The sequence below is a fragment of the Trachypithecus francoisi genome, unplaced genomic scaffold (genome assembly GCF_009764315.1).
Source record: "Trachypithecus francoisi isolate TF-2019V2 unplaced genomic scaffold, Tfra_2.0 Contig01440, whole genome shotgun sequence".
In the NCBI taxonomy this organism is placed as follows: domain Eukaryota; kingdom Metazoa; phylum Chordata; class Mammalia; order Primates; family Cercopithecidae; genus Trachypithecus; species Trachypithecus francoisi.
The window spans coordinates 27922848-27937795 of record NW_022681431.1 but is presented as its reverse complement, the minus strand read 5'-3'; the positions used below and the strand labels follow the sequence as shown (position 1 = coordinate 27937795).

Sequence of the window (14948 nt, the reverse complement as noted above, 5' to 3'; positions counted from 1 at the left end):
GGCTAACACAGTGAAACCCCTTCTCTACTAAAAAATAAAAAATAAAAAATAGCCAGGCATGGTGGCAGGCGCCTGTAGTCCCAGCTACTCCATAGGCTGAGGCAGGAAAATGGAGTGAACCCGGGAGGCAGAGCTTGCAGTGAGCCGAGATCGCGCCACTGCATTCCAGCCTGGGCGACAGAGCGAGACTCTGTCTCAAAAAAAAAAAAAAAAAAAAAAAGGAAAGAAAGAAAGCATGCTACATGAATTAGTATACAGTTATGCATTTTCATAGTTAACTTTTATGTATATTAAAATTTGCATTGTTTTAAGCGTCTTTGTCACTGTTGCTGATAGAAATGTTTAAACTATAAGAAGTGCTCATTGAATTCACTACGTATAAAAATTTTTCAATTTCCTATCATGAGTTCATGATATCCTTTCTAGAAAGTTAAGGTAGTGAACTAGTTTACTTTTACTGTAAAGTGCTCTTCAAGTTTTCATAATCTTAATATTTAATAATTAACTTTGGCTAAAACTTAGATTTTGTATGTTTTCCTAATTATATAGCGAACATAATTATGAACCAGATTTAAATAAAACATTTGAAAGTATCAGTTGCCTTAAAATGCTTCATAGGGTATAAGTAAAGAATAAAACAGAACCAAATGTCCTAACTGACATTAATTATCTTAGAGAATGTTAGTGTATTCAAAACTGATACTTTTTGCTGTTATTTCATAATACTATCACTATTCTAACAAACAGAACTTGCCTTTTTGTTGTGTGAGTGTACAATATCTACTGGAGTTTCACAGAGGCAATGAACAAATGAAGTGAAGCTAAGTGAAGCAATAAAGAGATGAATCAATTAAACGGAGATAAAAATAATTTCAACTTCTAGTTTAGATTTAGGGCATACATGTACAAGTTTGTTACCTGGGTATATTGCAAGATGCTAAGGTTTCATATATGATTGATTCTATCACCTAGGTACCAAGCATAGTACCCACTAGTTAGTTTTTCAACCCTTCCTCCAACCCCGCGTAGTTCCTGGTTTCTAGTGTTACTATCTTCATGTCTAAGTGGACCCAATGTTTAGCTCCCACTTATGAGTGAGAACAGGCAGTATTTGATTTTCTGTTCCTGAGTTAATTCACTTAGAATAATAGTCTCTAGCTGCATCCATGTTGCTGCAAAAGATATGATTTTTTTTACAGCTGCATAGTATTCCATGGTTTATATGTACTACAGTTTCTTTATCCATTCCACCATTTATGGACACTTAGGTTGATTCCATGTCTTTGTTATCGTAAATAATGCTATGATAAACATGTAAGTGCCAGTGACTTTTTGGTAGAATTATTTTATTTTCTTTCTTTCTGTCTTTTTTTTACCTTTTTTTTTTTTTTCTGAGACAAGAGTCTCTCTCTGTCACCCAGGCTGGAGTGCAATAGTGCTATCTCGGTTCACTACAACCTCCACCTCCCTAGGTTCAAGCAATTCTCCAGCCTCAGTCTCCCAAGTAGTTGGGATTACAGGCACTCACCACCAAGCCCAGCTAATTTTCGTATTTTTAGTAGAGACGGGGTTTCGCCACGTTGGCCAGGCTGGTCTCGAACTCCTGACCTCAGGTGATCCTCTTGCCTTGGCCTCCCAAAGTGTTGGGATTGATTTATTTTCTTTTGTATATATACCCAGTAGCAGTATTGCTGGATTGAATGGTAGTTCTGTTTTAAGTTATTTGAGAACTCTCCAAACTGCTCTCCACAGTTTCTGAACTAATTCCAGTTCCCCCAACAGTGTATAAGCAGTCTGTTTTCTTCATAGCTTCATCAGCGTCTGTTGTTTTTATATTGTAATAAGAGCCATTCTGACTGGTGTGAGATGGTGTTTCATTGAGTTTTGATTTGCATTTCTGTAATGATTAGCTGGTTAGCCGTACACAGAAGAATAAAACTAGATGCCTTCCTTTCACCATATACAAAAATTAACTCAAGATGGATTAAATATTTAAATGTAACTCCTCAGACCATAAGAATTCTAGAAGAAGACCTAGGAAACACCATTCTGAACTTTGGCCTTGCCAAATAAAATATGACTAAGCCCTCAAAAACAATTGCAACAAAAGCAAAAATTTACAAGTGAGATGTAATTAAACAAAAGAGCTTCTGCACAACAAGAAATATCAACAGAGTAAACAGCCTACAGAAAGGGAGAAAACATGCACAAATTATATATCTTACAAAGGCCTAATATCCAGAATCTATAAGGTAGTGAAACAATTGAACAAGCAAAAAACAAATAACCCCATTAAAAAATGGACAAAAAACATGAACAGACACTTCTCAAAAGAAGACATACAAGTGGCCAACAACATATGAAGAAAATGCTCAACAAAAATTAATCTTCAATATTTATAAACAAGTTTGGAGAATGTGGCTTATACTTATGGTTAAGTGAGTTATCTGGTCTCAAATGCTGGAATTTGACTTGTTTATTTCATCACATGCCATAGTAAGAAATCATAAGACTCTCTCATGGAGAGTGCAAGGCCTTCACTGATTAACAAAGAGGAGAGCAGAACTGATTTTCTCTACAGGGCAGGATTCCAGCATGGGCAACATAGTAAGAACTCATTTCTACAATAATTTTTAAAACTACAAATATTAGCCAGGCATGGTGGAAGGCCCCTATAGTCCGAGCTGAGGTAGGAAAATCATGAGCCTAGGAGTTCAAGGCTGCAGGGAACCAGGATTTCACCACTGCACTCCAGCCTGGTCAACAGAGCAAGACCCCATCTCAACAATAACAACAAAATTTTTAAATTAAAGACAGGCTAGCTACCAGGAAGAAGAAAATGCCATAGTTTACTGGACAGTTTATGCCTCATGGGCAGAGAAGAATGGTCTCTCTAGTGACGACAATTGGAAGAAAGCTTTTCCAGTATTCTTTCTTATTCTCCACAGTTATTTTGCCTGCCCATTTCACTGGAAAAATCAGCTATAGACAATGTCCACAGAAGTGAGATGTTGAAGAAAATAGTTGAAGTTCTGCCTTTTGATGTTTAAATTCCCACCACCCTTTCTACCCAATCCTGCAGGGCTGTAGATTACAATTTAGAGTCTGTATCCTTCTGATGCTGCTCCTTCCTAAAAGTTTGTATGTGAAACCACAACACAAGTGGTTTTTGGTTGAGTACAAACAAGAAAGAATAATCAGCATATGATTTTTCACTTAAATTTTTTTTTTTTTCTTTTTTTTGAGACAGATCTTGCTTCTGTTGCTCAGGCTGGAGTGCAGTGGCGCAATCTCGGCTCACTGCAACCTCTGCCTCCCAGGTTCAAGCGATTCTCCTGCCTCAGCCTCCTGAGTAGCTGGGACTACAGGTGCCCGGCACCATGCCTGGCTAAGTTTTTGTATTTTTAGTAGAGACGGGGTTTCACTATATTAGCCAGGATGGTCTCGATCTCCCGACCTTGTGATCCGCCCACCTCGGCCTCCCAAAGTGCTGGGATTACAGGCATGAGCCACTGTGCCTGAACTTAAAATATTTAATTGACAAACATCATATATATTCAAGGGGTACAATTAGACAATTATGTACCTTTAGATATAGTCATGTTAAGGGTCACTGTTTCAATATATGAATTTGGAGTGGGAGGGACACAATTTAGTCCATAGCAGTAGTCTTAAGGCAGGATGTTCTAGACGAATAAAGAGGAATATGTAATTATGATGAACTTTTGAAGGGGAAGATGGCAATCATAATGTTGTATGCATCTAATTACATTGCTTCAAAATATATACTGCAAATGTGAGAGAATAAAGGAAAAAGAGATCCATAATCATATTTAAGAATGGAAAAAAACAACCTACCTCAGCAATATAATTTTTCATTTCATCAAAATATATTTTTCTAAAATATTATACCAAAGAGCAACATAATACTAATGTTGTATTTACCAAAACAAATAATATGGTAAGAAATAAGGCAGTGTCAGTAAATATTAAATGATTGAAATCTTACAGAGAAAAGTGTCTGACAATTGTGGATTTAAATGAGAACCAAATAATAGAAATATCACTTAAAACATCTCAAAAGATTGGTAAATAAAATAATGAGATAACTCATTTTGAGCTAAGTGGCATTAAAAATACAGCATGTCTAAAATTATAGGATCCCAAAAAGGCAGAACTAAGAGGTAATGCATTTATAGCTTTAATGTATAAATAAAAATAAAGTTAGTTTGAATGTAGATTATCTAACTCCACCTCCAAAAAGCATATAGATGGTGAGTTAAGCTAAGAGACACTAGAAAGTAGGAAATAAGTTTTTTGTTTTTTGTTTTTTGTTTTTTTTTTCTGAGATGGAGTCTTGCTCTGTCGACCAGGCTGGAGTGCAGTGGCCGGATCTCAGCTCACTGCAAGCTCCACCTCCCGGGTTCACGCCATTCTCCTGCCTCAGCCTCCCAAGTAGCTGGGACTGCAGGCGCCTGCCACCTCGCCCGGCTGGTTTTTTTGTATTTTTAGTAGAGACGGGGTTTCACTATATTAGCCAGGATGGTCTCGATCTCCCGACCTTGTGATCCGCCCACCTCGGCCTCCCAAAGTGCTGGGATTACAGGCATGAGCCACTGTGTCTGAACTTAAAATATTTAATTGACAAACATCATATATATTCAAGGGGTACAATTAGACAATTATGTACCTTTAGATATAGTCATGTTAAGGGTCACTGTTTCAATATATGAATTTGGAGTGGGAGGGACACAATTTAGTCCATAGCAGTAGTCTTAAGGCAGGATGTTCTAGACGAAATAAAGAGGAATATGTAATTATGATGAACTTTTGAAGGGGAAGATGGCAATCATAATGTTGTATGCATCTAATTACATTGCTTCAAAATATATACTGCAAATGTGAGAGAATAAAGGAAAAAGAGATCCATAATCATATTTAAGAATGGAAAAAAACAACCTACCTCAGCAATATAATTTTTCATTTCATCAAAATATATTTTTCTAAAATATTATACCAAAGAGCAACATAATACTAATGTTGTATTTACCAAAACAAATAATACGGTAAGAAATAAGGCAGTGTCAGTAAATATTAAATGATTGAAATCTTACAGAGAAAAGTGTCTGACAATTGTGGATTTAAATGAGAACCAAATAATAGAAATATCACTTAAAACATCTCAAAAGATTGGTAAATAAAATAATGAGATAACTCATTTTGAGCTAAGTGGCATTAAAAATACAGCATGTCTAAAATTATAGGATCCCAAAAAGGCAGAACTAAGAGGTAATGCATTTATAGCTTTAATGTATAAATAAAAATAAAGTTAGTTTGAATGTAGATTATCTAACTCCACCTCCAAAAAGCATATAGATGGTGAGTTAAGCTAAGAGACACTAGAAAGTAGGAAATAAGTTTTTTGTTTTTTGTTTTTTGTTTTTTTTTTCTGAGATGGAGTCTTGCTCTGTCGACCAGGCTGGAGTGCAGTGGCCGGATCTCAGCTCACTGCAAGCTCCACCTCCCGGGTTCACGCCATTCTCCTGCCTCAGCCTCCCAAGTAGCTGGGACTACAGGCGCCTGCCACCTCGCCCGGCTGGTTTTTTTGTATTTTTTAGTAGAGACGGGGTTTCACCGTGTTAGCCAGGATGGTCTCGATCTCCTGACCTCGTGATCCACCCGTCTCGGCCTCCCAAAGTGCTGGGATTACAGGCTTGAGCCACCGGGCCCGGCCAGGAATAAGTTTTAAGGATAATATTGGCTATCAATGAAATACAAAATATATTGAAGAAAATCATCAAAGTTCAAACTAATATTCTTGATATATACAATTTATAACAACCTACCAAAATGGATATCTTATTTCAAAAAAACTTAAAAAACAAGTTATCCAAATATTAGTTGAATAAAGGGACATGTATTGTACATATAAGATGGCATATCCTCAACCAATTAATGGCAATAAATATGGATAAAATTTTATGAGTAATACATTTTCTCAAGTAAATAGAAAAGTAAATCTGAATCACCATTGAACCATTGGCATAGTTGAGTCTATAATTAAAACACTTTCCTCCAAAACAAAAAATCTAGGCCCACATGATTTCCATAAAATTGGTTCCAAAATATTTAATGCTTGTAGTAAGTTACTTTAGATAATACAAAAGGAGGGGCTAATTCTCACCTTGTTTTATGATTTGAGATTTATGTTAACAAAAAGAATTCTGCAATATATCAAAATGGATGACATGGTGAATACATAGAAATTATTCTAGGGATACAAGATGAATTTCATATTTGAAAATCAATCATAATCTACTTTTTAAAAAAATATATACAGAAAGATACATTTGTTAAATTTAGAACCTACTCATGACAAAAAAAAGAAAGACTGAATACTCTCAGCAAACTTAATGTAAAAAGAGACACCTTCAAGAAATATTTGCCCATTCTAAGATCATGAAGCTATTCTATCCTCTAACATAAGCCTGATTGATTTGCCTTTCAATTGTAGATGTATAACCCACATTAAAAAAATGTGTTTGGTGTAAAATAGGGGACAAAGGCCGGGCGCGGTGGCTCAAGCCTGTAATCCCAGCACTTTGGGAGGCCGAGACGGGCGGATCACGAGGTCAGAAGATCGAGACCATCCTGGCTAACATGGTGAAACCCCGTCTCTACTAAAAATACAAAAAAACTAGCCGGGCGACGCGGCGGGCGCCTGTAGTCCCAGCTACTCGGGAGGCTGAGGCAGGAGAATGGCGTGAACCCGGGAGGCGGAGCTTGCAGTGAGCTGAGATCCGGCCACTGCACTCCAGCCTGGGCGGCAGAGCGAGACTCCGTCTCAAAAAAAAAAAAAAAAAAAAATAGGGGACAAAATCAGCTCACATTGGATAGGTAATTGCTTCATAACAACTTATTTAAAAGGTTAGTTTTCCTCCAAAGAAATACAGTTGTGCCTTTGTTATAGAGATCAACTCGCCATATTGCTGGCCTCTTTCTGGAATCTTTTATGACCATTGGTGTTTTTGTATGTCCTTTCACCAACACCATGTTGTCATAAGGACTCTACCTTAATATTGAAACATCGAAAATGGTAGTGTACACCCTACTAGTCTGTTATTCTTCAAGACTGTTTCAGGTATTCCAAGCCCTCTGCATTTCCATTTTAAAATCAGCTTGTCAATTTCAACAAAACTGTTTGATTGTTATTGCTTTTTATGGAAACTTTAGATCAATTTCAGGGAGATTAGTATCAACAATATTGAGGCATTTTATCCTTCAAATGCATAAACATATTGTGGAATATCCATATCCTGTAGTGCACTACACAGAAATTAAAAGAAGTACAGTTACACTCAAAATTAAAGAATTTCCAAAACTATATTTTTAGAAAAACTAGCCAGAAATAAAATAATAAATACTTAATGGTGCCATTTTTATGAAGCTAAAGTGCAAGTAAAGATAACCCACTGTAGTGAGATCAAAATAAAGATTATATTTTATGGGGAGGTAATGCCTGGAAACTTGCTGAAAAGAACCTCCTGAGTGATGAAAGTATTTTGTATCTAGTACAAAGTAGTAGTTATATAGGTTCATGTGACACACACACACATGCGCACACACAAGTACACACATATGCACTTTCCCAATACATGTGTATATGTGTGTTTTCACATAAGTATACATAAATTATATGTATATGAATGTGTATAATGTGTACAGAAATACACATAATATATATACACACACATTGATATGTATATGAAACTGTATCAAATCCAAAACATTATTTAAAAGGTATGAAAGCACCATGCAAAACAAGCTTTTAAATAATTCCAAAGGACAATAATCAAAAGAGATAAAAATGTTTTAATTTCAACTGTAAAAGACAAAGATCATTAGATTGCATTTTCTCTACAAGTTTCAAACCCATTTGTAAAACCACAGAAATTTTAACCCCTAAAGGGTAAGAGACAGACCAAAAATAGCAACCATAGGTCAATTTATGTGTCAATAGTAATATAAAGCAGCAAAATATTCTTTAAATAGAAATCCATATGTATTTGGTTTCTATTACTTAAGATGAAGCAAAATCTTAGTAGCATTATATAATGATCCTGAACATATAGTAGGTATATACTAACAATCCACTGAAATAGAGTGCAAACAGTGAAAAGCTTTGAATATAGGCAAAAGAGATTATTGAGTGTTCTTTCAATGCTATTCTGGGCTTGACTTTCAATTGACTGGGCTGTTTGCAATTATTTGGTGGCAGAGGTAAATGTGCAGATTTTTGTCTGGTAGAGATGCAAATAATTTCTCTCTGGTGGACTAGATAACCCACATATTATTTATTATTCTCTAAAACACTAATCAGTTTTGTATCTAAAACCTACAACTCTATCCTAACATGTTTATTAATATACTCCTAGCTTCTCAAATGCTCTTTGATATGGTTTGGCTGTGTCCCCACCCAAATCTCATCTTGAATTGTAGCTCCTGTAATTCCCATGTGTCATGGGAGGGAGCCAGTGAGAGGTAATTGAATCAAGGGGGTGAGTCTTTCCCATGCTGTTCTTGTGATAGTGAATAAGTCTCGTGAAACCTGATGCTTTTATAAAGGGGAGATCCCATGCACATGTTCTCTGGCCTGCCACCTTGTAAGATGTGCCTTTACTCTTCCTTCCTCTTCCACCATGATTGTGATGCTTCCCCAGCCACGTGAAACCGTGAAACTGTGAGTCCATTAAACCTCTTTTTCTTTATAAATTACCTAGTCTTGGGTATGTCTTTACTAGCAGCATGAGAGCAGACTAATATACTCTTTGAATTGGTGTGAACATCTTACCAGATCCTTGACTAAATAATGAGTTGAACAAAATATAACGTGTTCATTAAAGAAAAAAAAAGGCATAGATAGAATGTTGATACATAAAATTAGAGACAAGAGTGTTTTTTTAAAAAAAACTTCTATGGAAGGCACGTTATAGAGAATACTCACATGTTATGTGAAAAAACAAGTCTCAACAAATCCCCACCTGTTTACAAATTTCTCAGTCTGGTGATTGGCATATAAGAAGCCTAATAAATGCTTGTTGCTGTTATTATTTGAAAACTATGGTTCTAAACAGGTATATTCACCAAAAGAAGATTGTCTGCTTTGTTGAAATTTTTTGTCCCTAAATATACATTTTTTTAAATTCAGTGTTAAGTATAGTTTTGCTTTATTGTCACTTGGCTTTCAAATTAAAGATAATAATAGCAAGGGCCTATGTAGGAAATTCTCTTACTGCTTTCCATATCTTTAAAAAACTTTTTATGCTAGTCTGGACTGAACTGTGTCCCCCCTGAATTCATATGTTGAAGCCTTAACCTCCAATGTGACTATATTCAGAGACAGGATCTGAAAAGAGGTAATCAAGGTTAAATAGGTCATGGTGGAGGGGGCGGGAGGTGGGGCTCTAATTCAATAGGACTGCTATCCATAGAAGAGGAGGAAGAGACACCAGAGATAAGGCTCTCCATGTGCACATAGAGGAAAGGCCGGCAAGAAGGCACTCTAGTACAAGCCAAAAAGTTCTCAGCAGATGCCAACCAACCCTGCCAGCACCCTGATCTTAGACTTCTAGAACTGTGAAATTCCACAGAACTGCAAGGAAATAAATTTCTCTTGATTAAACCATCAAGTCTTCTTTGGCATTTTGTTACGGCAGGCCAAACTGATTAAGAGAAATCCAAAGTGAGATGATCACAAACAAAATGTGAAGAAACGTCATCTCAAATGTAAAACCATGTCTTTGATCCTGTAATGATCAAAGACATTTGAAAGTGTCTCTGAAAGGAAATACAATAAACGGAAAGATCCAAATATATGTACTATTAAGAATACAGGGAAGGCAAGAGCAACTGAACATGAAGGAAAAAAAGAACCCTGCTTTTATATAAATGCCTAAAGTGAAATCATTGGATGTTGTTGTCTCCATCTTAGTGAATTATAAGAGATGACAGGAAACAGGAGAAAAAGAGAAAAGTATAAAGATGCATTTATTGGTCAATAAGCCTTTTCTATAATATCTCAAAAACAAGGTGGTTTAAAATAACAGTTCCAGTATTAATATACTACTACAGTATTTAGCCTTTCGAAATTTAGCTGAATCCTTCAATTTATTCCCTGTAGAATCATTCTCTCTCCTTTTCTCCCTTCTTCTCCTTCTTCTTTTCCATCTCCTTTTCATTCCTTTCTTCTTTCTCCTCCTTGTCCTCCTTCTTCTTCTTCCTATCACTGTCTCTCTGAAAGCAGATGAAATATTAAAATGTGGAAATTTGATAAATGGAGTATTTATCCATGCCATGCAAAATGTAGAGCCTTTGCAGTACCTCCATGCAAGTATTAAAGAACTTTAATTGGTACCAAGTGTTGATGGAGGGAAGGGAGTCATTTTGTCAGAGTCACAGACAGAAGGTAGACCTCCCATCAAGGGTTCAAAGAGACATAAGCACATTGCAATGATGGAATAAATACTTCAGTTTCATTCACATCTCGTTCTCTTCTCTCTATTAGAATTAATCAAGACAAAACTTGAGGGCAAAGCATGCCTCTGACATAATCTATGTGTGTCATCTTTTTGGGGTAGAGGGCAAGGGAGAAAATGATGGAAAATTGACTTACAGAGGCAAACAGAAGAAACCAAAATGTATACCTAGAAACCTATCATGAAGTATATTCATCAAAATGTTATTAGATATATTTGAAGGGGTAGCAGGATATGTGGATTTTTCCCAAAATTCGTGTTATAGTGTGATCAAAATGCACTATAATAAACATCTTACTCTTACAAAAAGAGAAATTATAAAGGTATTTTAATTTTCCCAATAAAATTGAAACAACTGAAAAGTCAGAAATCTTATTATCAGTCATTATTACCATAATATTAATTAATTCAATGGGTTAACTCATGAGTTTATAAATACATGTATGAAATGGTTATATAAAATATTATCTTTGAAGAATCAACTTTTTAATTTTTAATTTTATTATGGGTACACAGTAGTTATATGTTTTTATTGGGGAGATGTGATGTTTTGGTACAGGCATACAATGTGTAATGATTAAATTAGGATAATTGGAATACCCATCGCCTCAAGCCTTTATCGTTTCTTTGTGTTAGGAACATTCCAATTCCACTCAAATATTTCAACACATACAGTAAGTGTTGTTAACTGAAGTAACACTATTGTCCTAGAAATACTAGACCTTATTCTATTTAATTGTGTTTTTCTACCGTTAAACCATCTCACCTTTACCCCCCCCTTGTACTACCCTTCCCAGCCTCTAGTAATGACCAAATTTCATAATTTGATGCTATGTTTTTCTATGCATTTATCTTTAAATATTATCTTTTGTGAATATAAATATGACTGTAATTGTTGTTAGACATAACTAACAAATTCCTGGGGCAATATTTTTTTCTTTGTCTGAGACCACCAAATGAGTCATCCATTTACATACTAGTAAAACCTCAGATTTTATTTTTCACAATTTTCTTATATTTATAATGAATTAGGCCAACATGGATGCCACTTTTGGGGATAACAGATGCCCCTATTCCATTTTATCATGTGACTCTTTAATAATTGCATTGTTCTCCAAGTAAACAAAATAATCTCCCAAAACGTGTACATCTATTTTTTTCTTCTCAGCACCCCAGAACCATAAGTCTGGAATCTCTCGCAGTTATTTTAGCTCAATTGTTGAGCCTTAGTATGGGGATCACTTATGATGACGTTAACCAATGCCAGTGCTCAGGAGCTGTCTGCCTTATGAATCCAGAAGCAATGTAAGATTTCTGACTTATACTTTACATATATAGTTTAATGTAATTTTAATGTATTTAGTTGAAGACAGTTTAAGGTGTTAAAATAAATAATAATGGCTATCAGCTGTGACCGAGGACTCCAGGACCAAAATGTGTATTCCAACTCCCATGATGCATATTTATCTCAATATCACTTGTAATTAAATGTCACACTGGCTTTCTCACATGCGATCGATCACTACATTTATCAATATTTTTACTTGTATAATTTTACAACTTGATGCATGATTTGATAAGCCAAATGCAAGCTTGAGATCACTACACAAAACATATTTATTAGTGTGAACTTGTCTGCATGACTGTCCTTCATTCTGCCTTGGTTCAGCCTGAAGTCTCAGCATCTGTTGATTTCAGAGATGCTGCCATTCAGCTTTTTCTTTGTCATGAGAGAAAGTCTTTTGCAGTATTCTAATCAGGCCTTAACGATCTAGTGATTTTTTTTTTTTTTTTTTTTTTGCTGATATCAACAGTATTCTTATAGTACATTATGAATTTTTGTAGAAATAGGATCAAATAGCCAGGGGATTTAAGGAAACCAGGCAGTAACTGGAGCCAGCCTCTTGTCTTTCTGATGGATATTCTTGGAGGCATTCTTTGTTTCTCAGATGTGTTAGAGAATCAAGCCTCATCGCCTGCAGCAGGAAACATCTCACTGTCTTCATTCCCTCACTCCTGCTCCCTAAAATATTTGTGCTTAAGTTCTTATCTCAGGCTCCTATTTTTTGGGGTGGCAGGGGTGGGGAACCTGTCCTAAAATAGTTACCCCAGAATGACTTTAGAAAACAAAACTTTATGAAAGGATTGTCATGATCTGATACATGATCTGAAAGGGCACCTTTGGCAAAAGATAATGTGAAAAGTGCACTGCAGCAGGTCCAGGCTGTGGTGCCAGATGCCTTGTCTTTGGTTCTTGTGATTATTTCAATACAATGATACTAAGGATATTCCTGGTAGATTACGTACATGTGGAGTCTCTGGCAAGTATCAGCAGGAGATTTGCAGTGCAGACCTATAGTTCTGCTATAGCTTCCGATGGGCTACTGGGCTCTTGTAGCCTTGAGCATGTATCCAGGAAATAGTAAGTTGCTATGTTATTGAAGTTCATTGTGTTTATCATAAATGGGGTGTTTTAGAGCCACAAAGAATATTTATAAGCTCAATCTATCTGATGACCAAAATGGTAAATCTGGGAGCTGGTTAGCGGAGGTCCAGATAGTACAAGTAAATAAGAGAACAGGGATCCCAGATCCTCATGTCACCTACATCTATTTCACCAATATTTCTCAGTCACTACACACTAATAGCCTCGTAGGGATTTTCTAAAACTGATTGATGGAGGGAAAAAACAAACAAGTCTCAGTCTATTTTCAATATGTTAGTTGAAGTGTTTTTTAAAAGTCAATTTCATATAGAGTCCTATTAGATTTAGACCTAAAGACTGTAAGGATGCTAAATGTCCCCATGCTGGCATATTTGCAAACAATATGTCGAATTTTCCACCTTGTATGAGAGAAGTGTCAGAGATTGGAATCTACACAGATTCCTATGTTGTGGAAAATAACTTGAATACTTAGTCAATGATCTAGATGCTGTAAAACTGGACATTTAAAGACAAGAAAGTGTGGGGAAGAAGTATGTGGATTTATTTAGAATGGGCACAACACATTCAGATGTTTATTTTCAAGTTCCACCAGAAAAGTGTTTACTTCAAAAGAAGCATTCAAGGACCGGGTCTTTGACATCTATGATGGTCAACCAGCCTTTTTCCTAGCACACCCTAAAAGAAGTCTTAAAATGAAAGGCATGCACTCCTTCTTTAGGAGCAAACTTCAGCCACTTTAGTGAAACACCAGATTCCTGACCAACTAGGGAAAATTTTGTAAATATTCTGTACATTTTTCTGTGGGCCCAGCAGAAAGAAGTCATTATTGCCATCTCAATAATACATGCTGACATTGACTTTTCCTCCTCCTCTCTTTCTTCATCCTTACACCCTTATTCCTGCTGCCTAGAATCACCTCCCACATAAAATTCCTACAATCAAGTTCATGCTTTAGAGTGTTTTCTCATGGCCAATCCAAACAAAGACAGATGACACTTATATCGTTTGTATTAATAATGTTGAGTATTATTTATTAAACTTTTATTTATCTCGACCACAATATAGTTGTTTACATTGATGATAATGATATATTGCTCATCATGTTGATTATAATGATTGCAATAGTTGTGATGGTAAAAAAATGATGGGAAAGATAAGAAAATCACAAATATAAGAAGTTCTTTGGGCTCTCCACATCCTCATGCATAATGTCAAAATATTCTCTGTTCAATTTTGAAACAGGCAATTTTGTTAGGATGCCTGATGAGTTATTGCCATCATGGTTGGAGCTCGTTCCTTAGTTTTTTTTTTTTTCCTTTGGAAATAGGTTTCTTATTGTTTTTCTAGTTGCACCATGTTTATAAGACTATGAAATTTGCAATTGTTTGTGACAAGTTTATAGAAATGATTTTGATTAACTTTTATTGAGCTTGTATCCTGAAGCCTTGCTACACTAACATATTCATTCTGGAACTTCTAATTTAGTCTCATGAGAATTATATTCATATGTAATTATATATTATAAATACATCTTCCTTTTTGATCTTTATATTTTTAAAACGTCTGTATCTTGCCTTATCGCAGTGCTTTGGGCCTCGAGTATTATTTAAAACTGAAGTTTCATGTGTGGCTGTTTTTGCTTCACTCTGATTTAAGGGCAAGACTTGTAACTTTTCACCAATAAATACATTAACTGAAGGTTTTACAGAGAGACTTGTAATCAGATTGAGAAAGCTTTGTAACCCTCATTTATCAGAGTTTTCATTATGAATATATTTCATCAAATATTGAGATGCTCATGTGTTTCTTCTACTTTATTCTGTTGACACACTGAAATATATTTTATTCATTTTTAGTTGTTTAAATAATCTTGCTTTTCTGGGATAAACTGCATCGAGGAATGATGAATTATCCTTTTAATGTATTAATCCTTTGTGTAGCTGGATTTTCCCCCCTAATATTGGCAA

The 14948-nt window shown here is 35.6% G+C and overlaps 1 protein-coding gene across 2 annotated transcripts in view; it reads left to right on the top strand.

Annotated features, from left to right (window-relative positions):
- The window catches only part of ADAM2 (ADAM metallopeptidase domain 2), a 107406-nt gene that overhangs the window by 55690 nt on the left and 36768 nt on the right, over positions 1 to 14948 (top strand). For both annotated transcript variants that reach the window (XM_033231961.1, XM_033231957.1), the window contains exon 11: positions 11704 to 11840. In XM_033231961.1, the coding sequence (XP_033087852.1) occupies positions 11704 to 11840 (137 nt within the window). The remainder of the gene's footprint in view (positions 1 to 11703; positions 11841 to 14948) is intronic.